Below are 27,235 nucleotides of genomic sequence, written 5' to 3'. Positions count from 1 at the left end.
AATTTGGCAATAGTTGCCTCATATTATCACCATATTATTTTAAAGATTAATTTTTACTTGCCCTTCCTCTTCTCCACACTGATTTGAAACTGTTTCAAAATACATATATTTAACACTATATCAAATACTAATTATGTACTATACAGTGACTAACTGAACATAATAAAAAATACATACACTTAAAAAGTCATAAATTGAGACAATCAGAACCAAATAAAAGGTTGGCATTCATACCAACCATAATGGTAAATTCAGTTCCATTAACTGGGTGTCATAGTTGGGTCTTACAAAAAATCTTAACAGTGGTTTTTCTGGATGATGGGATAATGGGTTAATTTTTGATGTCTCTCTTTCCCTTGTTTTCAGTCCTTGCATACTTTACAACTTTTCTAGGATAACCATGTATTATTTATCATTTTTTAAAAGATTTTATTTATTTATTTGACAGACAGAGATCACAAGTAGGCAGAGAGGCAGGTGGGGCGGCACAGGGGAGAAGCAGGCTCCCGGCTGAGCAGAGAGCCTGATTCGGGACTCAATTCCAGGACCCTGAGATCATGACCTGAGCCAAAGGCAGAGGCTTAACCCACTGAGCCACCCAGGCGCCCCTATCATTTTTATAACTGGAAAGTAACTGCTTAATTGGACCTGGCCTTCTTGATAGTCAAGGCAAGAAGGGAAAATCAGTCATTTAGTTAATAAGAATCAGAGAGGAGGTAGTAGGTCAGTTCCTCCAGGAAAGTACCAGTTTTCCTAGCAGTGGCTTTTACTCGTACTCTGACCTCAGCATATTTCTTAACAAAGGCACTGACTGTGCCCACAAATGCTTCTTGCAGAATTGTTCCAAACCAGCAGAAGTTCTAAGTGATCCTATAATGGGCTAAGATGATGTGGCCCAAGAATAGATGCTCATTAAATGGACCATGTGTCCTTAGTCATTTACTCTGGAAGATTGCTGTGAAATGAGCACTCGAGTGAGTAGAAAGGCATGGGTCCTGGGTCTGGTTCATCGGCACTGGGTTTGAAAGTGTGCCCATAGCTGGCTGTAATAGCTTAGAGTATCTGAGGATGAGAAATAAAATACGTGTTTAAGTTTTACAATATTCATATTGTATTTTCATTGATAAAGATCTAAAGTAAGAAATTCAAAGTTACTGACTGAAGAAAGATTTTATTTGGAAACCACACGAAAAGGCAGCAGAGACAAATAGATCGTGAAAATAGAGGAGAGAATTTTCTCCCTTAGATGAAAGGCCACCCTCAAGCAGCTGGTTAGGAACCAAGTTGGAGCTCAGTTTTTTGTTTCGAATTTCAGATCATGAGATTTTCAAACATACACAAAACGAGACAGGAGAGTGTAATGAACCTCAGTTTCGACACTGATCAACATATCAGTGTCACATTGCCTATCATCCATATCCAAGATAGCCTATCCTTACATATGTAATCAAAGTATAAAATGAATTATAACAACCACATTTCTAAATTTTATTTCATATTCATGACATTACTTCATGATATTTCATGTTTTTAAATACATGCAGATAGGTTAATTTGCCTGTCAAATCTCTCTAGGAAAAGGATTTTATTAATGCCTCCCTCTGTGACTATCTCTCAGGACCCAGGACGGTGGGCAGCTGGAAGAGTACTTGATAAATGCTATCTGCTGTGAGATGTGTGGTGAACACCATAAACCCAACGGCAGAAAGATGCATGTGAGATGGTAAAAAAGAAATGTTGGGGCACCTGGGTGGCTCAGTGGGTTAAAGCTTCTGCCTTTGGCTCAGGTCATAATCCCAGGGTCCTGGGATCGAGCCCTGCATCGCGCTCCTTGCTCAGTGGAGAGCCTGCTTCCCTTCCTCTCTCTGCCGGCTTCTCTGCCTACTTGTGATCTTTCTCTCTGTCAAATAAATAAATAAAATCTTTAAAAACAATAAAAATAAAAAAGTCATGTCACTGTAATAATTGTATGGTCAAAAAATTATTATATACTTAGCCGTTCTAAAAACTAGTCATCAAAGACTTCATCTAATGACCCCATTGCCTCTCATCCACCGCTTTGTTCAATAAACTAAGCCACACATGAGCTCCAAGCTGGTGAAATCATTTGTTTTCTTTCTATTCATCTTTTGCCCCTGTTGAAATGTTCTCTGATGTGTTTAGGTTTTGAAACTTGATGAGAGTGAATGGAAATTCGTTCAAGTCTGGCTTTGTTAAGTGTTCACTTCGTAAGTGATTCTTGGTTTTCTTTGTTTCTGTTTTTAACCTGATATACAGAGAAAAACTTTCCCCTCCCTACCCAAGAATGTGTCCCCTCCACTGTGGTCAAGATCCAAGGCAAAAAATAATCTTGCTGAAACAGTCAAAACTATGCTAGCTGAGGAAAGAATTCTCCAGAATTTCACTGCATGTAGTATGTATACAGGTAAACAGATGTTTACCTGTTCACTCTGAGAGAAGCTGGAACTACATCAAAAACCCAAGATAGGAACAGCTTTGAACCTCATGCAGAGGGAGGAGTTCAGGAAAATTTGGGGTTCCCCTAGAGACCCTCCTCCTGAAGCTATATTTAAACTTAGGAAATGTTTTTTCTTGGCTGAGTCAGTACCCTGAACCAGCTTCTATCAGGCCGCAGAAGGGTCTGTCTGGGCTATGCTGGGAATTTCTATCGCCTCCTTCTTTTGTCTCTCCTGGTAAAGAAATGAGGCCTGTGTAGTTTCAGTGAGTCACCTGACATCTCTGGGCCTCAGTTTCCCCATTTGAAATTACTTCTAATGCTGACTTGCTGTGATTCCTACTCCGTCTCTTGCACAGAGACTCATAGGGTGTTGTGTCCCTTGGCATACAGCAGGAAGTTTTCAACCTCCCCAGAAGCATATGCCCATCAGCTCTTGAGACATCAGGTCTCAAACTGTTGTTGTCTTTGGTTTATACAAGATGGTGGCTTCTGATGACATTTTGGGGATAGAACCTAGTCAAATCAGATATAATCAAAAATACCTTGACAGGCCTGGAGTTCCCTTGGGGAATACGTTCTATCCTTCCAAGGGATTTGTAAATTAAAGTTAGCTCTCAGATGAAGAAGCAAGAAGCATCTTCTCTCCCCGGACAGTTCCAGCCATGTCTAGGCAGCTACAGAACTGGCTTGGCTTCTCAGAAACCCATGGGGACAGACAGAAAGGGGGAATAAAATTCCAGGCTATCTTTAAGCTATATGAGTCCTCTGGAACCTTTCAAGTTCTGGCAAGGCCTTTGGGTCATGACATAGTATGAGATCTGCTGAAGCAACATTAAGTCTAAGGAGAGAATTCAGGGATGTCCATTTTGGTGTCCTCTTTAAGGAGGGCTCTTTGCCATCTCTGATGGCAGGTCATGGCTGTTAATACTATAGAGCAAGATGGCGGAACTCTAGTCAGGAGGCCCATGTTGCCTTCCAACCACCACTGCTGCCACCTCCTCCGGTTTATATTCCAGAAAGTTCTTTTGTTCTCACTGTTTAGCAAAAAAGAACGACATAAAGTTCCCCTGCATACCTTGTTCAATTGGAGAATTTTAATACTTTCCATGTACCATTGTAAAACCAAGGACAATTTTATAACTTTTTGTATATAGTTGTTATGTGTAGGGCAATCTCTGTAAGCAGGGACAAATGATTCCAAAGGAAATGAATCCTAGCCGGTTTTCCCCTTAAGTCAAGAGTCTTGTTGTTTAAATAAACTTCTTGCTAAAAGAAAAAGGGAAAAACAGAAAGCCAATGCTAAGGAGAAAGGACTTTAACCTTTGTGTGTTTTATTCTCTTTCAGGATAAGAGAAGGCCAAGTCGTCCCGGACGGCACACTGGGCCTCTGCTTCTCTTGAAAACAAGCCCAGCCAGATTTTTCTCTGCCCAGCAAGAGGGCAGCCCCCACTGCCAGCAGGCCCCCATCCTCCTCAGCCCCATGTCCATTTCTGGACAAGGGTGGGACTGGCCATGGGGTGAGGAGGGATTGAAGAACAACTGAGGACATGAGGCCCTCGCTGTTATCAGTGGGAATTTTGAGCAAACGGGGCAGACATGTGTCAGCACTTGGGTGCGCTGAGAGACACAGCCCTTCTTATTTGAGCCCTTATAGCCACTCCACGAGACAAAGTACACGCTCAATTAATAACCAAGGAAACGTAAATTCAGAGAGATGAAGTGCCTGACCCAAGATCACATGCTAATGAGTGCCAGGAGTGGAGTTGAAAACCCCTCTTTTGGCTCGACATTATCCTTGTCCCTATGCCTCATGATCACAATTTCTAAAAGCCCTCTTCCTGCAGTCTAGGTCAATCACACTTTCCCACAGTCCAGGAAGGATGTTTCAGTGTAAAGTTATTTGAACTAGTCCTCCTTCCCATGATGTATAACCATAACATGAAATTGTTCAAAAAATATTGCTTGGCCACCTGTACTAGGTGCTAGGAAAAATCAAGCAAGCAACAGATAAAAATCTCTGCTTACCATCTAATGGGAGAAGACACATAACACATGAAAAAAGAAAGCATGGGGTATGCTAGGTGGTGGTGCGTGCAACGGAGAAAAATAAAGCGGGAGAAGGAGAGTATTTGTTGGGGGAAATGGCTTATGTGGCTATCTTCAGAAAGAACATTCCAGGCAGAGAAAAGAGTAGGTGTCAAGACCCTGGGGTGGAAGCATGTCTGAAGATGGAGAAATCCGAGGAGGCTAGAGTGGCTGGCAGAACATGACCAGGAGAAAAGGGAGCAGCTGATTTCAGAAAGGGAACAAGGGGCCCAACCGTGGAGAGCCTTATAGCCCACGTAAAGACTTCAACTTCTACTCTAAATAAAATGGGAGGGGCGCCTGGGTGGCTCAGTTGGTTAAAGCCTCTGCCTTCGGCTCTGGTCATGATCCCAGGGCCCTGGGACCGAGCCCCATATCGGGCGCTCTGCTCGGCAGGGAGACTGCTTCCCCCTCTCTCTCTTTGCCTGCCTCTCTGCCTACTTGTGATCTTTGTCTGTCAAATAAATAAATAAAATCTTTTTTAAAATAAATAAATAAATAAATAAATAAATAAATAAATAAATAACATGGGAAACATTGGGACATTTTGTGTAGAATGACATGATCTGTATTGCCTCACATTTTAAAGCAGTTACGAGAATAGACTGAGCAGGGGAGAAAAAAACAGGGAGACGAAAAAGAAAGCTATGACAATGGTCTCAGAGAAAGACAGTGATGGTTTGGGCCAGATAGTAGGATTGAGGGTAGGAGCTGGATTCCGAAAGTGCGGACAGAACAGTGTGGGCTGAATCACGAGATGAGTGCAGAAGTCAGAGGTCTGAGAGTGCCCTGGGCAGGAAGCCTGGGGTTCTCAGCTGGAGTTTCAGCCCCTCTCAGGTTTACAGTGTTACCTGAGGAAAGTCACTCAAGGGCTTGGGACCTCATTTTTCACACAGAAAAATGGGCCTTGACACATTCCTGATTGCACGATGCTCAAATGAGTGTGATGCCTGTGCAGAAGTTCGCTTGCTTAGGAATGAATCGCAGCTCTGTGTGACCTCGTGAGCTCGTCAGCCTGAGCAACTGAGGCAGGGGGACTGAAGGCGAATCTGGAATACCTTGGGAGCAAATATAAGACCCTCAAACCAGAAAACATTACGATTGTGAGGAATTAATTTAGGGAGTTTGTCAATTAATTAATTAATTAATTAGATTCTTTTTTAAATTAACATATAATGTATTATTTGTTTCAAGGGTACAGGTCTGTGATACATCAGTCTTAACAATTCACAGTGCTCACGATAGCACATACCCCATTTATTTAAAAAACTCAGCAATGGTTTCTTTGTGTGTGTGTGTTGTTTTTTTCTTTTTAATTTTATTTATTTATTTTTAGAGGGAACACTGCTCATGAATGGTTGGGGGGGTGCAGATGGAGAGAGAGAGAAGCAGATTCCCCACTGAGCATGGAGTGCCCCCACCGAGATCTCAACCTGCACCTAAATTAGGAGTCCCACGCTTTACCCACCCTTGAGCCACCCAGGCCGCCCCTAGGGAGCTTTATTTTTAAAGTTAAATCTCTTTCTTAGAAGGCTAAGAATAGCCATAGAAGAAAGTTTGTTTGTATAAAAAGAAAACTGTTTTAACCAAAGCTTTATGATCTCTAGTTGCAATATGGATTTTGTACTCTTTAAACTTATATTTATAAAATGTTACCTAGTTGGTGATTAATAAATTTTTACACACTCCCCCAAATTCTCATCTTCAGTTTTAGTTTTATTTAAGCACAAAAGCTTCTTTTGATTTCCCCTGTCTCTGAGGCAGGTTTATCACCACCTTGGAATTTTTCTAAATTTTTACCAGCAACAGAAATATGTGATTGAATTATTCTAAGTGACTCGAATGTTTACAACTTTCCCAGTCTTACATAAACATGCAAAGCCCAAGCTGCCTCTTTCCAATTCACAAATTTAGAAAAAGCATCCTTCCCTGGAACATTCAGAATAAGCATGGAGGAGTTGATGAGCTCCTCCCAGGGGTGAGGGAGCAGGAGTCACAGGGCAAGAAATGTGTTTCCCATGCATCTGTTTTCTTGGACAGAACCCTGTGATTCGGGTTATTCCTTCCTCCTTCTGCCTTCACTGGCTATGACCCTCCCAGGTCTTGTCCATCACAAACTATTACTCTAAGTCCAACTCTCTCAATATCCTCCAAGGTAACTGATAAGCCATTTCATAAGCCAATTTAATTGAATTACAAGTGTACCTTGCTTTATCACACCTCACAGACACCATGTTTTACAAATTGCAGGTTTGTGGCAACCCTGCCTCAAGCAAGTCTATTGGTGACATTTTTCCAAAAGCATTTGCTCAGTGCACATCTCTGTGTCACATGTTGGTAATTCTTGCAACTTTCCAAACTTTTTCATTACTATTCTATTTTTTAGGTGATCTGTGATCAGTGGCTTTGATTTGCTGAAATTTCAGATGATGGTTAACATTTTTAGCAATGAAGTATTTTTTTAAAAGATTTATTTTTATTTATTTGACAGAGAGGGATCACAAGTAGGCAGAGAAGCGGGCAGAGAGAGAGGGGAAAGCAGGCTCCCTACTGAGCAGAGAGCCCGATTCGGGGCTCAATCCCAGGACCCTGAGATCATGACCTGAGCCGAAGGCAGAGGCTTAACCCACTGAGCCACCCAGGTGCCCCAGCAATAAAGTATTTTTAAAGTAAGGTATGTACATAGGTTTTTTTTAGACAACATTAATGTACCCTTAACAGACTGCGATATACTGTCAACATTAACTTTTATATGCACTAGTAAACCAAGAAATGCATCCGAGTCGTTTTATTGTGATATTTGCTTTTTTGCAGAGGTCTGGAACCAAACCCACAATATCTCCGAGGTATTCCTGCATTAGTGATGAAGAAGGATTAGTCCTAGGGCTCTCTGCATTAAGTTATGATGAAATAATGGAATGCTTAAGCATTATAAATATATCTGTTTAATAAAGAGTTTCTTTGGGAAAGACATGAAATCTTCTCAAAAGGTGGTCTCCTTCTTTGCATACTCTTTAAACAAGCAGTCTTTACTATTGTCCATCAGGCCATTTCAGGGGGTCCACAAAAGCCGAAACCTGGCATCATCACACCGCTACATCATTTGCCTTTTTCACGCTCATTCTCCCATAGTCGTGATGTGGAACTTCCCAGAAACTATGGGATGTGTAATGTTGATGTCATTCTGATGGCTAATAGAATGCATGCATGTATATTTTTGTTTTTAAAATGTATAAGCATGAATTTCAAATGTGGTAAATATCAGCAAACACTTCTCTTTAAAGAAAGCTCTTGAGGATCCTCAATAATGTTTTTAAACACATTCTAAATTTTTGAGAATTGCTGCTTTAGTTATCCTGCCTGATCTGACATGACGTTGAGATAACAGGGCAGGGTGGTAGCTCCGATTAACTTCAGAACTGTAGCAAGCTAATCAGTTTGCAAAGTTGATATCTAGAAACAAAATCAAAAGAGCATATATGAGGAAGTGCTCTCAAATTGACGAGGTCACATCCAAAGGACATAGTTATCAACTTGATGGAGCTTCCACTGGCTAGGTCAGGATTTGTGATCTATCTGATTTGTGACTTTGTGATGAATCAGAAACGTTCCTGGCATCTTCTAGTGGGTGAGAGAGGGAGGGGAGGGATTCACACACAGAGGGAAAATCTAAAGATTATCATTAATGTCCACATTTTCCAAAAGAGTGTCATGAACAAAATACTTAGGTTTGACACTTTTAATCATTCAGTATCTTAATACAAATATAAGAAATAATACAGAATTAAATAACATATGAAAAGCTTACTAAATATACAAATATCCAATTCAACAGTGAAAACAACATGTACTTTAGTTCTTAGGTCACTGAGCAGAGACAAGAAAGCAAAGGGCACTGCAAATGTCACTAATTTGGTCTTGTGATTTTTAAGAGTTCAAAAATGTTCCACTAGTTAGAACAATATATTTAGAACAAAGGTATTTGTAAACCCATACACACCTTCTCTACTGTTGTGAGAAGTTAACACATGGGAAAAGAAGCCAGGAGAGAGAAGCATTTGAATTGACTTTGAATTGAATTTGAAACTTCCTAAATGCCTGTTTTTATTTTATCATATATTTCCTTTTGAATTCACAATGATTGGTATACAACTGGATCCTGTTATAAGTCAAATGGGACAGGAAATTCTTTTTTTTTAAATGTGAGCTGCTGGGCTAACAATACTTACTCTTCTATACAAGTAGATAAGCAAAGTTAAGGTTGCCAATGTTACTTTGCAATGAATTCAGTCTCATATTCATTGTGCTAAATGTCAGTCACAGAAGGACATGAAGGACAGCAGTGAAACCAAGGGTTCTAGAAAGATCACTAACTAACAGAGCAGTGAGCAGGTAGAGGACTACCACCACCACACGAGGAGGAAACACACTTGTGGACCTAAGAACAATATAGAAGAGATCGAACAGCAACAGAAAGGTGAAAGGTCGTCTCAGAAAAGTTCTTTGGTCCTTAACACCTTCCCGTGTTCTCCTTTCTCTTTTCCATTTCTTGATTCCTTTTTTCCCTGGAATTACATCAGTTTTTAGAGCAGATTGGCAAACTATCTCGTCCAGCTTCCTAATTTTCTAGATGCAGGTGTGGATGCTCATTGAGATAAAGTGATGAACAGAGGGTTGCCCTCCGTTGGACCCAGAGTCAGCCTCAGAGTTGTGGCTACTGATTCAAAGTCCAGTCTCCATTCAACAGCACAATACTTCATTGCTTCACAAAATCAAGTCCTACAACAGACTTGAGAGGTAAAACGACTTCCTTTTAGATCTCCCACAACCACTGGGTAGCTTAGATGGCAGTAGAAAATCTTGAAATTCTTAGGTCTTTTACCCCTACCTCTTCTGCTCTTTCTGTCCCTCAGAGAACCATCCTTTTCCTCCTGCCTTCCTCCTGAGTCAGATTCAAGTAGACCAGGGCATAACTTTTCAGGGTTCTGTGTGATTCCTCTATGGCTCTGGATAAAAGAAAGATCAAGATATTAACTTCAAACATTTAGAATGTCTATCCTAACATATTTGAAGAAGATACATAATAGAAGGATCAGTAAGAATAGAATACACCTGTGCATATTTCATTGGCAAAGATAAGGACATTTCTGACCCAATGTGATGTGGGGAGACCGTGACTCTTTCCAAGGGACATAAGCAATTCTAAGAAATAATGTTTTGCAGAATCACTTAGGACTATTAGGACTAAAAGTTAAAAAAAAAAAAAAAGAAAGAAAGAAACTCAACGAATTCCAAATAATCTACATGTATTTTATTTATAAGACCTTGAGCTTTGTTCTCTGGATACTAACTCATGGGACATTGGGCTGGAAATGGTCACAAAGTAGACCTTCCAGGGGCTTTTTCTGGGCTACCAGGTTTCCAGCACCTAAACTGAAAAGGCATGCAAAGATCTGGGATTTTATCTTGGTGCTACCTCTCATTCGTTGTGTAATCTTAAGTAAATAAGTACAGTTTTCCTTACCAGAAACTCGAATATTTAAAACCTGCCAAAAGGGGCACCTGGGTGGCTCAGTGGTTAAGCCTCTGCCTTCAGCTCAGGTCATGATCTCAGGGTCCTGGGATCAAGTCCCACATCGGGATCTCTGCTCTGCAGGGAGCCTGCTTCCTCCTCTCTCTCTCTCTCTCTCCCTGCGTCTCTGCCCACTTGTGATCTCTCTCTGTCAAATAAAATCTTTAAAAAAAAAAAAAAAAAAAAAAAACCTGCCAAAAATTCCAGTATCTGCTGTCTGTGGTAAAAAACAGAACAGCTCGGGCAAGAATGTCGAGACTGAAGGTACTGCTAGCGAGTAACTCTGTCAACTGGTCATGACATTTTGATATGATGGATGGCTTCTGCCCCTTTTCAAGGGTAAACTCTTGTAGAAAAATATGTTGGAATGCAAGATTTCTCCCAGCATTTTTGACCTAAGCAGTTCAATAAAGATTGCCTCACATTTTTCTCATATAAAACACCTCATTTCTTCTGCTTGGAGCTATGAGGAAACTGGGGCGGGATGTTGGCTACCATTCATGCAGCCTGCCTCAGGGAGACAGACATAAGTACAGTTTTTATGCAATGCAAAGATTCTTATTATTTTAGAAGCAAATACTCTTTGTATTGTCCTAACTGGTCACTAATTTCATCATATTGTTCATTGGGCATTTCTGTTATTTGATATAGCACTTGAAGAAAAAGTGAAATTTGGCATACGCACTTCATAAGAATGTCTAAATTTTCTATTGTTTGCTAATTCTGCCTTGGCTCAAACAAACAAAAGAAAACTAGTACTCAAGACAAAAATTTCAAAAACCGAGGTGATTATCTGTCTATTAAGATCTGCCCCAAAGTGAGGTTAGTTTCTGGGAAAGCATGTAATCATTGCTGGGTGGACTAATGAGAAATAAAAGGTTATTCTCAAGCTCAAATTTAATTTCATTGTAGTATATGTGGAAGGGGCAAATTTATGACATCAACACGGCTTTAGTAGCAAGAACTGTTATAGAATGGGAGAAAATTTCCCTAGGAAATTTTATTTTATTTTTTCACTTTCTATTTTAGTAATAAAGTACTGGATTCACAAAAGAGAAAGAAAAGAGGATGTTCTTTGAAAACATATCAACCTATTATCTTACTGCTGTAGTCTCATGGGAAGTAACTGCAGTGATCCCATCAGGAATGCTACAAAGAGAAAAATGCCTCTAAGTCATCATACCTTCCTCCAGAGTGCACCTTCACTGGTGAAAAGAACACCACCATTCTTTTTGGCATTAAAGAGGATCTCAAAAAAAAGAGAGTCTACTTTTTCTACAAAAATAACCTCATCATTAGAGATCATGCCTCTATCCCAAAACTATGCATCTGCTTGTGCTTTGTGTGCAAAGAATAAGTCATTTTGATCTAATATAGACTTTGCTGTTGCCGTCCTTACTTATTTCACAGAGTCGAACCTTACTTAACTAGATTCATCTTATCACTGAGCGGCTTCCTAGAGAGGATTCTTTTCTACTCACATTCAGTGAGTTCAAGAGTTAATTTATCCCTCGTCTCCTCTTTCTCTCTGCATGAACCTTGAACACAAGCCCACACATGCTCACACACATTCAGTTCCCCCTCTTCACTTCCTTATCTTTAAACACATCACAATTGTTCCAATCACTGGGTTCAGGAACTGAGTGTCATCTTTGACTGATCATGTTTCCCTGCCCATCCAAAAGCATTAGGTGTTTAGGAGGATGGAAAGAAAAAGAGAAGAAAAAAAAGAAAACCCAAAGTAAGGGCAAGGAAAGAGAAGCAAATGTAGTAGGTCCATTTGCTTTTGTTACAAATTGATAGTCAGAATTTTTTTTTCAAGATTTTATTTATTTATTTGACAGAGAGAGAGATCACAAGTAGGCAGAGAGGCAGGCAGAGAGAGAGGGAGAAGCAGGCTCCCTGCTGAGCAGAGAGCCCCACACGGGGCTCGATCCCAGGACCCCGGGATCACGACCCGAGCTGAAGGCAGAGGCTGTAACCCACTGAGGCACACAGGTGCCCTGATAATCAGAATTTTTTAAAGAAATTTAAAGTGTCAACATATTCTATGGTTTTCTTCTCTTTCTCCCAACTTTTTGTATAACTTCAGTTTTGGTCTTGAGTGTTTAAGTCTCCAGCATAATCGACACTTAGTTTTACTAGCTATTTAAGTAAATGGGACCAAATGATCTGGCTGTTAAAATATTTGAAACCAGCAAAAAAATTCAGTCACCCAAAATATGACACAGAACATTCAATGTAGTTAACTGATTTGGTCATATGTCATGAAGGCATCATCCGCAAACGGCAATCCCAGTGCTTGCAAGATTCTACAGATGTTCAGGTGTTTATTTTCATAAAGGAGAAAAAGTTCGGAAACAAAGTTAAGTTTACTCCCCTTGCTTCAGGAACTGGAAAAAAACATTGAACAATAATGTTTTCCAGAAAACCCGAGACCTACTTAATGAACAAAGGACAATGATTTTGCAAGTGCCCCATTCTAGTGGAATTTACCTTGGGCTTAAATGATTGTATTATAAGATTCTTGTCCAACAGGGACTTTTTAAGATGAATTTGAACACTTCATACTTCTTTCCTCACACTTTCCAAAAGAATATAGCAGTAACAGCAAACAAGGGCTAAAATACATGCAACCCAATAGTGCCTTTCAAGTCAGGACTCCAGGACATCATAGCTGGAAGAACATTCTGGCAGAGGTCAGCTGACCAAAACCAGGATTCTAGTCCTAAGCCTGTTGTTAACTAGATGTGTGATTTTAGGGAAGGAAGTCAATTTCCCTCTCTGGCTTCAAATCCTAATGGGAAAAATGAAGTTTTGGGGTAAAGTAAAATCAAAGAGCCTTCTGCCTTTGACATTCTGCAGAGCACTAATGAATTCTATGGGCCTATGTTTATATGCATAAAATTATCTGATCTGTAATCTCCTTTTCCCACAGAACAGATTCTTTTATCTACTTTTGCAAAGGGGTCATTGACACTGAAGATGTGTTGCTTTTCTTATAAAATCACAAGAATTAATCTGGTAGTTTACATAAGGCAAAATTAAGTGTCTGAAAAACCTACAACATGAAAGATAGCTTATGATTTAACTTTAAAAAAAAAAAAAAAACACAACAGTTTAAGGCGCCTGGATGGCTCAGTCGTTAAGCGTCTGCCTTCCACTCAGGTTGCGATCCCCGGGTCCTGGGATGGAGCCCCACATCGGGCTCCCAGCTCCGCAGGAAACCTGCTTTTCCTCTCCCACTCCCCCTCCTTGTGTTCCTGCTCTCACTGTTTCTCTCTTGCTGTCAAATAAATAAATAAAATCTTTAAAAAAAAAAAAAAAGAAGTTTCTCAGACCAAAAAATTAAAAAAAAAAAAAAAAAAAAAACAGTGTTTTTCTTCCCTATCTTTCAGTCATCTGAGATGGAAAAAACTACCCTATCAGCCTTTCAACCCTTGGAAATCCCCATCACACACACCATAAACTGAAGCTTTGCATTAACTTTAATAACTTATGCACTGCCTCCCGAAAACAAACAAAAAAATAGTTCTCTCTCTCTAGCCGACTCCTCCTGTTTTATAGCATCTCATTTTATAATATCTCCCAAGATTTTAGACTCAGCTTTTGAGGTACTGAAGTTAAAATAAGAAAAAGAGGGGCGCCTGGGTGGCTCAGTGGGTTAAAGCCTCTGCCTTCGGCTCAGGTCATGATCCCAGTGTCCTGGGATGGAGCCCCGCATCAGGCTCTCTGCTCGGCGGGGAGCCTGCTTCCTCCTCTCTCTCTGCCTGCCTCTCTGCCTACTTGTGATCTCTGTCTGTCAAATAAATAAATAAAATAAGAAAGAGAATTGATAACCTCACTTTGAGAATCTATCCATCCATCCATCCGTCCATCCATCCATCCATCCATCCAACCATCCAATGATTCATTCACTTTCTTAATGAAAGTTTATTGAGCACTTTAATATACATAAGACATTGTGAGAGCTGTTGTAGGGACAGAGAAAAATTTATAGTCTATAAGGATAGAATGACATGACCTAGTTTTAAGTCTAGGTCACCTGTATGCTGCCTCTAGTGTTTCACACATAGTAAGAGCGTAACAGAGAAAATACTACTTAATTAGTGAGTATACTGGAAAATTTCAGAGTCTCTTACAAGAAGTAGCTGGCCTGGGGAGCGCTGAAAAAGGAAAAGAGATTATCCTTCCCATTAACTGACAGAAGAATACAGCATGGGTACTGAGACTTTTTTCCTCTGGTGTTGCTATCAGCTGACTCTACAGTGATCAGACAAATATTTTCCACATTTGCTCTCAACAACCCTTAACTTACAACTCTTAACTTACAAATAATTAGCCATTAAATGATCTTAGCAAACGAAAGCAGAAATATCCAGTTTAATGTCCAACTGCATGAAAATGAGCCCCAAAGTCTTCTAGAACACCAGCAACAACAAGCAGAACACATGGTTGCCAACCTTTATTTACATCTTCCTGTGCCCCCCACAGTGCTATTAAAAAATCATTTGTTTCCTTCTTTGTACTTCCTGTGATAACTTACCTCAGTCTTGGTTCCGATGACGTTTCCAGTATAATAAGATAGAGATTAAAACCAGGAGAATTACCAAGGAAACAATGCTTAACAAGAGCGGAACTGAAAACCAAAAGCCTATAGATGGTGAAGGGAGGGAAAGGAGAAACAAAGTCATAAGCAGAAACTGTTGAGGCAAAAAGTGGTCAAGCAATCGTGAAGTTTTTCCTAGAGTGGAGCTTTCAATGAAAATTATACTCAAATATATACCTAATGAGGTCTCCATTCATGGCTTCATATTATTTCAATAACATTAAGTTAATAATAATCTAACCACATGTTTTCGGTGGTTACTATCCCCTAAGAGCTTTGAATGTATTATTTCATTTAATCCTCAAAACAACCCAAGAGTTAGGTATTATTATCATCATCTCACATATAAAAACAACAACAGAACAAAAACTGCAGCTCAGAGAAGCTAAATAAGCCCCAAATCAGCCGAGTAAGGGGGAGAACCAAAGCTAGGCCAGAGGTCACAGCCCATTAAAATAATGCATTTACTGAAGAAGTTGCAGAAAATACAGAGAAATATAAAGGAAAAAAAAATCATGAATTTCATTATTCCAACCCCTAGAGTGACTCATCTCAATGTTTTTATTGTATCTCTTCTCATCTATGTCTTTGTTATTAATTCTCTTTCCAAAGGCTCCTCAATGTCACTCCACAATACTACAGCAGGGAAAGAGCTTCCTGATTCCATAGTTCCCAGCGTCTTCCCCATCCTTCTGTAGGGGACTTGTCACATCCTAATTCAACTGAACCTGTTCAGAGAGAGATGCATCTAACTTCCATAGTTACGATGCATGATAAATGCTTGAAGCATGGATGACTTTCAGCAAATGTTTGTGGAGTAAACAAATGTTACACAAATGACGTATAAACATTATAAATGACATAAGTCAGTTTTGGCATTCTTGGACAAGACATGTTCCTTTTCAGCTTCTCGCTCTTCAGGGAAATTTACCCTCTGCCTTGGCTGAAAATGAAGATCTCTTTACAAATGTCCAGATCTAAGACCTCAAAACTTTTGCCCAAATTTACTTAAATGTTGACATTTTGATTAGTCTGTTTTTTTCAGGGACCCCAAAAATGACTACAGAAAATGCTCCCTAAAGGCCACCACATCCATAAGGTATACAGGGGAAAGTTTTTCTAAGCTTTAGTGCTTAAAATGCTCCCTGAAAGGGGACCTGAGTGACTCAGATGATTAAGCATCTGACTTCGGCTCAGGTCATGATCCTAGCGTCCTGGGATGGAGCCCCACACCAGGCTCCCTGCTCAGCAGGGAGTCTGCTTCTCCCTTCCCTTCTCCCTCTCCACCTGCTCATGCTCTTTCTGTCTGTATCTCTCTGTCTCAAATGAATATATAAAATCTTAAAAAAAAAAAATTCTCCTTGAAGAAAAAGGCATCGGTACCTTTGTAGGAAGCTTATGACTGGTGCTTCAAAGCCACACAGAGAAAGAAAATTGTGGCTATTCCCAAAGTGCCTAAAACTGCCACTCCCTTTATTCTCCCACCCACAAGCCTCCCTTCTTGTGTCCATGAGGTCCAGAGCGAGAAGCTTAGAGAGAAACACAAGAAAGCAAAAAGGGTCTTGCTCAGGAGGCAGTTTTTCAAAGGGGTGAGGAAAACATTCTCAGATCAACCCCTTTCTTAAAAGATCTGTGGCCCCTCTTCCACAGTGTAAATGATGCAGAGCCTTCCTCCTAGATGTCACCTCTTCCAGGAAATCTTCCTGATCCCTCTAGACTGAGCTGATCCTCTCCTCCCCACTCTCAATCCTCCCAGGGTGAACCCGAGTGCACCGTAGCTTTCCAACTGAAGCATTTCACACAGTTTTATAATTGCCCACTGGATATTCCCAGTAGAATCGAAGCTTTTTGAGCAAAGAGACAAAGTCCTGCTTACTGTCATGTTTCAACAGTCCCAAACCTGGCACCCAACAGACATTAGCGGCATGGGGGGAAAAAATGCACAGATGGATCTCAGCAAATGCATGTGGTATGTGGGCAACATACCACAGTTACCAAAGTAAAACTGGCTTTACTCGTTTCCTCAACTCTCTTTTTCTTTCCCCACTCACTCCGTTCTCTCCCTTATGAACTCCTTGGCTAAGCGGCCAAGAGGTTCTGTAGAACATTCACCACTTGCCAGTTGTGTGGACACAGATCCACCCACAGCCTTCTTTTACCTTTATCCACAGTTTGCGTGATGCTGGTCACATTCCCCAGGTGAAGTACCTGGCAGACCACTTCCTTCCCCACCTGACTCTTGGGGTCTTTGACCTGGAGGACGCTCGTGACAGATGTGGTCCCATTGGGGTGGGAGAGAACCTCAGTACTGTTGTCAATCCCTGACCCAGACACCTTCCAGGAGATCACAGGGGCTGGGCGGGCATTGGCAGAGCAAGTGATATTCAGGTGGTCTTCGAAGAATTTATAGTGAAGGAACACTGTGGGCTGTACTGGGACAAAAAAAAAAAAAAGAAAGAAAGAAAGAAAGATGGTCTGCCATCAGTTAAGCACCACATTCTCTTCAGAGGATGGAGGAAGATCTTTACAGAAAGACACTGGGGGCTCAAGAGGTGAGGTGTGGCACATCTGACCCAAACTGGGGCTCCTCAGTTCGTTCTGTGTCTAATCCTCTGGCCGGCAGGATAGAAACAGGCCTAGGACAAACCTGGAGCAAGAAAAATCCTCTCTGCGGTTTGTCTGTAGGGGAATTAGCTGAAGGGGTAGAGGGGATCCTCTTTCCCACATAGTCCAGAACCTAATTATTCTGTTCTCCTTTTCCATAGACAACACAGCATCTCTGGCTTCTTCTGGGTGTCCCTCTCACAGTCTGACAGAGGTCACCTGTCAGCACCGTCAAAGAGGGAGGCTGACCTCTCAGAAGCCCCAGGGCAGTTTCAGACTGGAGAGCCCACAGAGGGGCTGCTGCTTAGAGATGGCTTTTCTCTGCTTGGAGCTGGAGCAGGGAATGATATGCGTGGAGGAGACTTGGAAAGTCCCTGCTTGGAGTATCTACAGAAAATGTAAATTGGAAATTCACTGCTGATAACAAGAAAATTGCAGAATGACAGTTGAAAGGACCTTGGAGATCACCTGATGGAGTTAAGAGAAAATGACTAGCTTACAAGAAAAGCGTATTATGTTAGTCCAGCTTTTACCCTGTTCCTTTTCAAAAGTCCCTTGACCCATGAATTCATTTTCATTGTGTACTTTCAATATACAATTTATCTCAGCTGAGCAAACACAGGCTGGCTTTCCTGTGGTTGCTCTGGAGCCTACAAGATAATTAAAGGCCAGTAGTTAAAGGAAAGCCTGGTCTGTGTTTAGAGGTTTAAGAGGTGGGGGGGGTGGCAGTGGGCTGGAGGAAATGGGGCCAGAGGACTCTGGCTTCTTCCAAAGAATACTCAGATTACTAAAGTCAATGGGCAGTAGGGGAAGACAGATAAAATTGAAGGAAGAGGAGTGTGGTTGATGTGGTGAGACATGGTGAGACTGGGTGGCAGGGTTCTCTGGTGCATCAAAGGAAGCTCCAGATGGAATCTATAAGGTGTGGCTGGAAAGGATCGGTGTGGAAAAGAACAGGATTACTATCCACAAGACTCAGGGGTGTGTGGTTTTCAGATTAAAAAAAAAAAAAAAAATATATATATATATATATATACACATATATATATATATATATATATAAAAGTTTATGAGTGAAGGAGGATAGAAAAGAGATGATTAAAAAAAAGAAGAAAGAAGAAAAGAAAAAGTAACAGAAATGAGAAAAAATGACAAAAGAAGGAAAAGAGGAAAAGTGAGGAAGGAGGGAGGAAAGGAAGCAGGGAGGGAGGGAAGGAGGAAGGAAGGGAGGAGGAAAAAAGAAGAGGAAAGAAGGAGGGAAGATTGGAGGGAGGGCGAAGAGGAAAAAAGGGAGACAAAGAGACCAAGAGAGAAAGAGAAAAAAAGAAATAGATTCAAGAAGAAAACCCGGCATAAGACCGTGCAGAGAGTACTCAGTATAGGCGAAATAAGTGAAAGAAACCTTTTTTTTTTTTTTTGCTGTTGCCATACCTCCCTTGCATTCGTTTACTTATCCTCCTCTTACTCCGTGTTCAATATTCTTGGTGTGTTCAGACTCTCACTTTAACATTCCTGATAACCCTGTCTGAACTTCTCTTTTCCCTTCTAAAACTACGTCCAAGTGTGCCATGCTCCAAAGTTACCCTTATTCCTACTTCTCAATTCTTGATCTCAACTATGTGTCAGTTAAAAGGAAATGAATTATGTCAAACTAAGCCTTTTGGATTTAAAAGAGTGCTTGTTATCCAGTTAAATACCTAGTCGACATCAGGTATGAAGGGTCTCTGTGGAACGTCCCCTTACCAAACCCGAGAGAATGTGTTGGAACAAAATGAGAGGGACCACAATGACTGGCTCTGGGTAGGCCCAATCTGGCTCTGTCCTTAGATCCAAAACTGTTAAAGCTTTAACGACCCTACAGATGATTGATTACGTACTTACTGAGCAGATAGATAAACTCCGGTTCAGAGAGTGGATGGGACGCTCCCAGGGTCACATGACTGTTAATGGCAAAGCCAGGTCTGAATCATATCACTACTTATGAAGAACCCGTTATTCCCACCATGGTCCTTGATTTACGCTTGCTGACAACACCATTCCTCATAGCAAAGATAACTCCAGCCAGAGATTCAGGGTAGCCCCGTGAGCTTTCCAAATAACAATAACCACAGTTATAGCAGACATGAAAGGCTAAGTGTCTTCTCATGAACCTTTCTGAGGTTAGCATCCTGAAAACCTAGGCACTACCACCATGTTCCAAACATTCTTGAAAATAACATTTCTAGCCAAAGACAATGTATTCTCAGAGATTCTCACCAGAGAGGGTGAGGCAGGCTATTCCTGAGATCTTCCCAGAACCAAAAGTATTGAAGAGGCACTTGTAACACCCTTCATCCTCCAGGGTTGTATTCCAGAACGTGATGGTTGAGTTCTTGAGTTCCAGCTCGGTGATGTTTATCTTGTCCTTATAGGCGGGCTGGACCACAACCCCATGGTTCTTGCTGAAGGTGACCATGTTTTCTGGGCTAACAGGCTTGATTTTCTGCCATGTCACAATCAAGACTTCCTCAGAATTTTGCAGAGAGCATCTTAAGGAAGCAGGTGTGTTCAGTGGCCTTTTTTCATTTTGGGCCACCACTTTTATCATGGAATCATAAAAGAACATTTATATTTTAAAATTTAATACATAAAAATACACATTTTTTTCTGATTAAAAAATGCATGTTCAAAGTTAAACATAGAAAAGATAGAGAAAAATGCAAAGAAAATATTTACCTGCATCCCTAATTGCTAGAGAAATATAAGTTCAAATATGTTTACTCAATCTTTAAGAGTAATAGAGTAAAAAAACAAGAAAGCAAACCCTCGTGACAGAAATGCCTCAATGAATCCCTGTAAGCTGAAAGTATGAAAATGAGGTTGGAGATGAAATTTGCCAGAGAGAATAGAAGCGTCACCAAGAGTGTTCATGCCTAGAGGTGCAAAAGCAAGGAAGGGCCAATAGACAATTGGCAGAGTGATCCGTTTAAGTGAAGAAGATGTAGCTACCCTACACATTCCACACGCACGCCCTACAGAGAAGGGGCAGCAACAGCAGAGTCTGCCTCCAGGAAGCAGTGGTGAATATAGGAACCTAAGGTAGAAAAATATACCAGACAGTGTTTCAGAAGGCTACATAGTACCAGAAGGCTTTGACAACCAAATAACGATCTACGCATTCCCACATTTTTACTTAATGCCATGCAGAATATAAGGCATGACAGTAACTTCTTCCCCTTCCAATGCTGGCTACTAATATTGATATGATAGATGATTCAGCAGGAAATCTTCATATAATAACAACTAGGCAGATATCTGAGAAAGCTGACACCATGAGAGAAGAAGGAACTCTACAAACCCAGGAACTCATGCCAAATGAATAATAAATCAATAAACACTTTGACATGAATAAATGTGATATCTTAAATGTAAAAAGAAGCCAGCATTGTAAATAGTAGAAATCAGAGTTGTAGAAAATGCCAAATGCAAAATCTTAACGATTTGGCTGACTTAGCAGAACAGACATCACTAAAGGGTAAACTAGTTAAGTAGGAAACACAGGTCATGGGATTCTTCCAGAATGTGGCACAGAGGGATAAAGATATGGAAAAAAATTGAGAAAAATTCAAAGACCTGGAATGTTTCGGCATCAGAACTTTGAGACTTACTAGAAGGGAAAAGGAAGAATGGGACACAAAAACACTGTGAGGGACAAAAATGTATTCTCCAAAATGATAAAAGAAGGTTTATGTTGGGGTGCCTGCTTGGCTCAGTCAGTTAAGCATCCCACTTTTGATTTCAGCTCATGTCATGACCTCAGGGTCATGGGACTGAGCTCCACGTCAGGCTCTGCACTCAGCCGGAAGTCTGCTTGATATTCTCTCTCTCCCTCCCCCTCTCACCCCCACATTCTCTCTCTCTCTCTCTCTCTCTCAAATAAATAAAATAAATCCTTAAACAAACACACAAACAAACCTTTCTGTACCTAACAACGTAAATGAAACATATAAAAAGCCATAGAATTGAAAAGAAAAATTTTAAATCCACAAAAATAATGGGAGAATTTTCCATAGCTTGCTCAGAATTTTCACTTCCATAAATTAAAAAATAGAGATAAAACAAAAAAGTCAAATATAAGGATGAAAAGTTTTGAAATGAATATTTATATATAAATCATTACATATAAAAATTGTATGTGTATGGATATGTAAGTATGTATTTATAAACTTTTACCCAAAGAGAACACACAATCTTTACAAACATTCCCTCAAACTGAACTTGAAACAGGATGCAAAAAAAGCTCCTACCCTACGACCTTGCACACTGACCACAATGCAATAAACAAGAAATTTACATACTTCTTTCAACTCTAATTACACCAGAAATCATAGCAAGAATAATCAATTACCATAAATAACAAGGAGACTAGAATGTATTAAAATCCATAGAAATTGATAAAGCCATTTTCGGAAGGAAATATTTAATCCTAACTTCACTAGGAAATAAGAGAGATTGAAAAATGAGTACACACATTTATCCAAACATCCCAGATCAGTGGCCCTTCAAAAATGTTAAGGTAAGGATGACAAGGTAGGTATAGCAACAGAAACAAATTGGAACCCAGGAGTGTTGTAGAAGTATTGTTTTAGGGATGTACACTCTTGGTAGATGTGAAAACTTTTGGAGGCTATACCTGTTGTTGGGGTTTTCTGAAAGTTTGTTGAGATTTTGCAGAGAAGACATTTGAAGAAATTGCTGCTTTTAGAATGGAGAGTAGAAGAGAAACCCAAGTTAGAGTTTCAACCTCTTAGGTGATTTTTGTATTTGACTATGGAAGAAATAATTTAATGGAAAGTTTAGAATTCTTTGATGCTTCTATGGAATGCCATTTAAAGTCCCTCTGGTCCATTGGTAAAGTCTGTGCTATGGATGGTGAGAAGCCTGCCCTGTCTCCAGCTGTGAAGGCTGATTAGAAAGCAACAGCACGTGGAAGGTGATAGAAGGTAAGCGAAGTGAGGGGATGCTTTCCCATGGAACAGAGGAGAAATGCCTGGCACAAGCAGGAAACTCAATGAATAAGTGGACAGCGCAGGCATATGCTTTATATAGACTTTATATAGACTGTGAACCTATGTAATAATTTCATTATTTTCCACAGTCTTCTGCAAAAGAGGGGTATGCCCAATTTAAAGGCTTACTACCAGATTACCTTCTACGAAGGATATATTCATTCAGACTCCCAAAGTGTTTCCATGTCTTTATAAACATAGGAAATTATATTTAAATAACATTTAGAACTCATTTGTTTTGATAGGTGAAAAACATCTTAATTTAGAAAGAATTTCTTCATGTCTGGTTTTACCCTTAGAAACAGTTTCTAAATATTCAGTCTTTTTCTATTTCAAAACCAAAAATGTGGAAAGCAGAAAGAAACACTCCCATTCCTCCAAGCAAATTACATGTTTAAATAATTCATGCAGACAAACGAACTAGCACAGCACAAACAACACTAGCCAGATGTCTCCACTCCAGAAATTGTGCTCCCTGGACCCCATGCAGGGGAACTGGGTATCTTTTTACCTTGCGCCCTGCATGGCATCACTGCTGCAAAGAACCAAATCAATCTGTAGGCAGACAGACGACAGAAGGACCTCCTGAACACCTGAAGACAGAAAGCAAAGCAAAGACATGGGCATTTGCATGTGGACAAAAAGCTAAGGAAGCTTCAATCCCATGGCCACCTCAGGGAATGCTGCAGCTAAAATTTTAACCACCAGATAACATTGGTTTTGTGGATGCAGAACCAGAGACTACAGATGGAAGAAATAAAAGAGTGTGCTCAGCAGCAATATGGCTCCTGCATTATGGCAATCCCTAGTACTTTGAGGCCTTGCTCTCAAAACCAGCACTGTCAAGAGCAAGGTCTCAAAGATGTAGGATGGGCGGGGAAAAAAGACTGCCGGAAATACACACAAAAAACACAGAGACTACAAACGTTGGACAGCAGCCATTTCCCAAATAATCCACATCTGTTAATATCAAAGACGGTAACTCAGGGATTGGAACCACTTTTCAGAAAGATATGACTGCCTTGAAGTTTGCTGAAGAAGATTTCCCTGAAAATACTACAAATTTTAGATGAGTCGTACCTTTTAAAAAAATAGTAATGTCCAGAGGCACCTGAGGGGCACAATTGGTTAAGTGTCCGACTCTTGGTTTTGGCTCAGCTCATGATCTCTGGGTACCTGGATCAAACCTCACCACCAGCTCTGCATTCAGGGCAGAATCTGCTTGAGATGCTCTCTCCCCCTCCCTCTGTTTCTCCCATTTGTGGGCGTGTGCTGTCTCTCAAATAAAAAAATCTTAAAAAACAACAAAAAAATAGTGTCTTTGGTTTTTTTTCTGCATTGTTTTGTTTTCATCTGTCCAGGCAGAAATCCTTGGCATTTTTACATGATATTTAATTGAATGTTATTCTGGGTATCATTTTATTATAAAAGGAGAGGGTGGGATGTAGACAGATGAACTTCTCTCTACAGTAGCCCCATGGATCCATTCACTTGATCTACATGTGTGTGTTCATAAGGGTACAGGCAAGAAATGTCGTTTTTCCCCACATTCTTCTATACTAGAGATGTGTAAGAAATGTAGGTTTCTCTGTATTTATCTTTACCTGAATTTCGTTATTTCATGTTGCCGTTCCAACTAGAGGTAGAGACTTCCTTGCAGTCAATATCACATCATCTCTGTCAATTCATGCCCCTGCCACCCCCGCCCTTCACAACTGTCCCAATCTTTGGCATTGCATCTCCATTCTTGGAGGCTCACACAATGCCAAGTCATGGGACAGGACTACTAGTCCTTGGTCACAATCTATCCACTGTAGCATTCTCTAAGATGGATGGGTTGCCCTCCGGTCATCATGGTCATCAAGATTCGTGCAATTAAACCTTGTGCTTAGAAAGTGCCTTCTCTCATTCTCTTTCATTCTCCAGATTCCATGCCCCTGGGTTCTCCCTGTATGGGGCAAAGGGAAATTCTATAGGCTCTCTGCCTAGACTCCCATGGATCTGTCCATCTCTGTTTTACTCTTGCCTTGTCATGATGAGGAGACTGGTCTCTTTCCACAGTTTCCCCCAGATAAGCAAGGCACAGGTGTTCTCTGTTCTTAGATTTCAGTACCTCCCTGTAAGTTCTAGTTACCATGCTCCTGAACTCCCTCCCCACTCACAGGGATCAGGTACGAGCCTGCGTTTTCAGAACACAAGCTTGTGTCAGGCCCTCTTTGCTCTCCCATCCTAGAAAATACAAACCCTAGGGTCAGGAATGCTGGTTCTCCCATCCTCTGCGTTCTTCCCATCTGGAAAAACGTATGTCCTTGGTTTTCCAATGTTTACGCTTTTAAAACTCAAATGCTTAGGCTCTTGCTGTCTCAACACCTTCGCTTCCAAAACTTAAAAGTTTTCTTTGGCACTCTACTTCCACACCATTTTTTTTTTAACCGTATGCCTCTCCCACACATGAAAACCCAAATTCTAGCAAAGAGGATGAGGAATACAGAATGCATTGGCTCTCAGAGTGAAAATCTATGTTTTAGGATAAGACAAAAAGTAGATACACACCACAGTGTGTGAGATGGGAGCCAAGAATGTTAAAGAAGGAAAAAAAAAACAATGATTGAGGCAAGGGAATTAGAAGGAAAGCCTTGCTGTTAAATATATACATAATTATTCTAGCTGACTGACGAGTTGGGGTTAACACAAATACCAGATGTGTGAGCCAGGACAAATGACTTTACCTCCCCAAAATGCAGTAAAAAATAACAGCACCAACCCTTCTGTTAAAAGGACTAAGCAAGTTAACACATGCAATGTTCCCAGAATAGTGACTGATAGGAGAAAGCACTAAATAAAATCGTTGTCATTACATTGGGTTACTATGAGAATTAAGCATGTAAACGACTAATACGGTGCCTAAGGTAGAGTAAGTCCCAAAACATGTTTGGTAACTTAAAAAAAAAATCCACTAATCAAATCACAGACAGGGAGTACAAAATGAAAATGGACAAATCCACTTCTACCCCTTGCAAAGAGGGCCAGGCTTCCCAGAGATCTGTCCTACCTGACAGCTTCCCTCTGGCAGCCAACTGCTCCTATCCATGCCTCTTTCCCCTGAGTTTCTAGGTGTAGATCTGCTCCCATCACGTGTAGTTGCATGGACTTGTGAAAATTAACCTCTCTGTTTGTTTCCTTATTTGCAAAATCACATAACAATTCCTCTTCTGAAGGATGGTTGTGAAGATTAGCAGTACCCAGTGCGCGAAGTAAACACGCGCTCCCAGGCCACCATTCTCCTTTGTTAAGAAAGATACTGAAATGGCCGTGCGGTCTGGCCAATAAACCATATATGGAAAAAAAAAATACCTTGAGGTATTACTTGTATTTGGATTTTAATTTTGTTTTGTTACTATTCTTTTCAATTATCCCAGTGTAAATAAAAATCAGCTCATTCAGATCCGGAATAAACAAAATGTCAGTCTCTCTTGGATACTCTGGGGTTTAACCCTGATTTATCTGGCCCTTTCTGGCTCATAAGGCAGAGGACCGAAGGATGGAGAAGGAGGCCGGTGCATCCAGGAGGGAGAGAGCTCTCCGGCAGAGAGCGAGCCCTGAATTCTGTAGCGCTCACCCCAGCTTTGTGTGCCAACACGGAGCCAAAGCAGCCATCCCTTTCTTGGGACAGAGTACAGCAGGGTGTGCTTTCCTGCATTCGAGCCGGAGCCTGGGAGCCCAGCCGCCAGCCTGCCCAGAGGACCCGCCGGCCGCCCGCGCGCGCCTCCCGGCCCAGTTCCCCTCGGAGGACCGCCGTGATCTCGAGAGAAGCGTCTCCGTCGCCGAAGCCCCTAACTGGCAGCATCCTTCCTGGACAACTGGCACTGAGTACCGGGACTCCAGGACCAGCCTGGGAACCACCGTCCTCGAGGCGAAATCCTCTTCTCCGCAAGGCTAAGCGTCGCGGGGAGAGCGCCGGCACCGAAGCCAGCGCCGAACCAGTCCCGGGCCAGCCGCAGCCGGACGCGCTGAGCCTGCCGCCGTCCACGGGGCCGGAGCGACATCCCCCGCCCTGCGCCCTCGTTCCACGCCCGGCCCTGCTCACCGGCCTCCGCATCGTCGCTCCCGGCCGCGCGCGATTGCCGGCTTCAGCTGGAAAGCCCGGGGGTTCTCACCGCGGCGCGCGGAGCTTTTCTGGCTCAGAGAGGCGGGCCAGTCCCCGCCCTGGTAGGAGGCCGCGCGCCCCCGAGCACTCCAGGATCATGGCCACCGGGGTTTCCAGTTAAATCCCCCACCTTTAAACGTTTCCAGTTCTCGAGCGGACGGTTGGTGAAAGTGAGAAAGCTCTGTGAGGTGGGGGATACACTTTTTCCATTTTAATTTTAAGGACAGAAGGACAACGGGGGAGGTGAGGAGTCATCCGTTGGGCTTTAGCACTCAGGACCCGCAACCCGCATCGTCAAGCAGGTGTGAAATAACAGGAGGTGGTGAAACCGAAAAAGAACAAAGGCTTTTCTTGGGGGGTCTTGGAGTTACGGTACAGAGAGCACGGGTTGCGGGAAACCAGAAAAGTGCTGTGCTCTGGGAGGAAAGGCAAGCGGTTTTATGAAAAAGAAGAGGTGATTACATGATGCACATAAAGAAAATAAGAGGGAAAGGTGCTAATTTGTCCCTGACCAGTGGAGCCATTCTGATAACTATGGCTTTATTGATGCTGTCAAATTAAACCTTCTTTACTATGGGGACGCCTGGGTGGCTCAGCTGGTTAAGCAGCTGCCTTCGGCTCAGGTCATGATCCCAGCGTCCTGGGATCGAGTCCCACATCGGGCTCCTTGCTTGGCGGGGAGCCTGCTTCTCCCTCTGCCTCTGCCAGCCAT

At 41.5% G+C, this 27,235-nt stretch overlaps 1 protein-coding gene across 5 annotated transcripts; it reads right to left on the bottom strand.

The window, feature by feature from the left end:
* Nucleotides 1-8,267: 8,267 nt before the first annotated feature.
* Nucleotides 8,268-26,830, bottom strand: CD200 (CD200 molecule). 5 transcript variants are annotated; one of them, XR_007126513.1, is made up of 7 exons: nt 25,429-25,829; nt 22,888-22,969; nt 19,585-19,905; nt 16,884-17,156; nt 14,662-14,769; nt 9,432-9,549; nt 8,268-9,332 (listed from the first exon to the last, which is right to left on the bottom strand). XR_007126513.1 is itself a non-coding variant. In XM_047724714.1 (6 exons), the coding sequence occupies exons 1-5, from the start codon at nt 26,473-26,475 to the stop codon at nt 14,663-14,665; spliced, it is 795 nt and encodes a 264-aa protein (XP_047580670.1). In that variant the 5' UTR covers nt 26,476-26,830; the 3' UTR covers nt 8,268-9,549; nt 14,662. The 5 variants fall into 5 exon arrangements, 4 of the variants coding, with proteins under 4 accessions (XP_047580670.1, XP_047580655.1, XP_047580689.1 ...); XM_047724714.1 differs by lacking the exon at nt 25,429-25,829 and adding an exon at nt 26,464-26,830 and having other exon boundaries at nt 8,268-9,549; XM_047724699.1 differs by having other exon boundaries at nt 8,268-9,549.
* Between the last annotated feature and the right edge of the window lie 405 nt (nt 26,831-27,235).

The sequence above is a fragment of the Lutra lutra genome, chromosome 1 (assembly GCF_902655055.1).
Source record: "Lutra lutra chromosome 1, mLutLut1.2, whole genome shotgun sequence".
Taxonomy (NCBI): Eukaryota; Metazoa; Chordata; class Mammalia; order Carnivora; family Mustelidae; genus Lutra; species Lutra lutra.
This window is presented reverse-complemented; position numbering and strand designations above follow the sequence as displayed.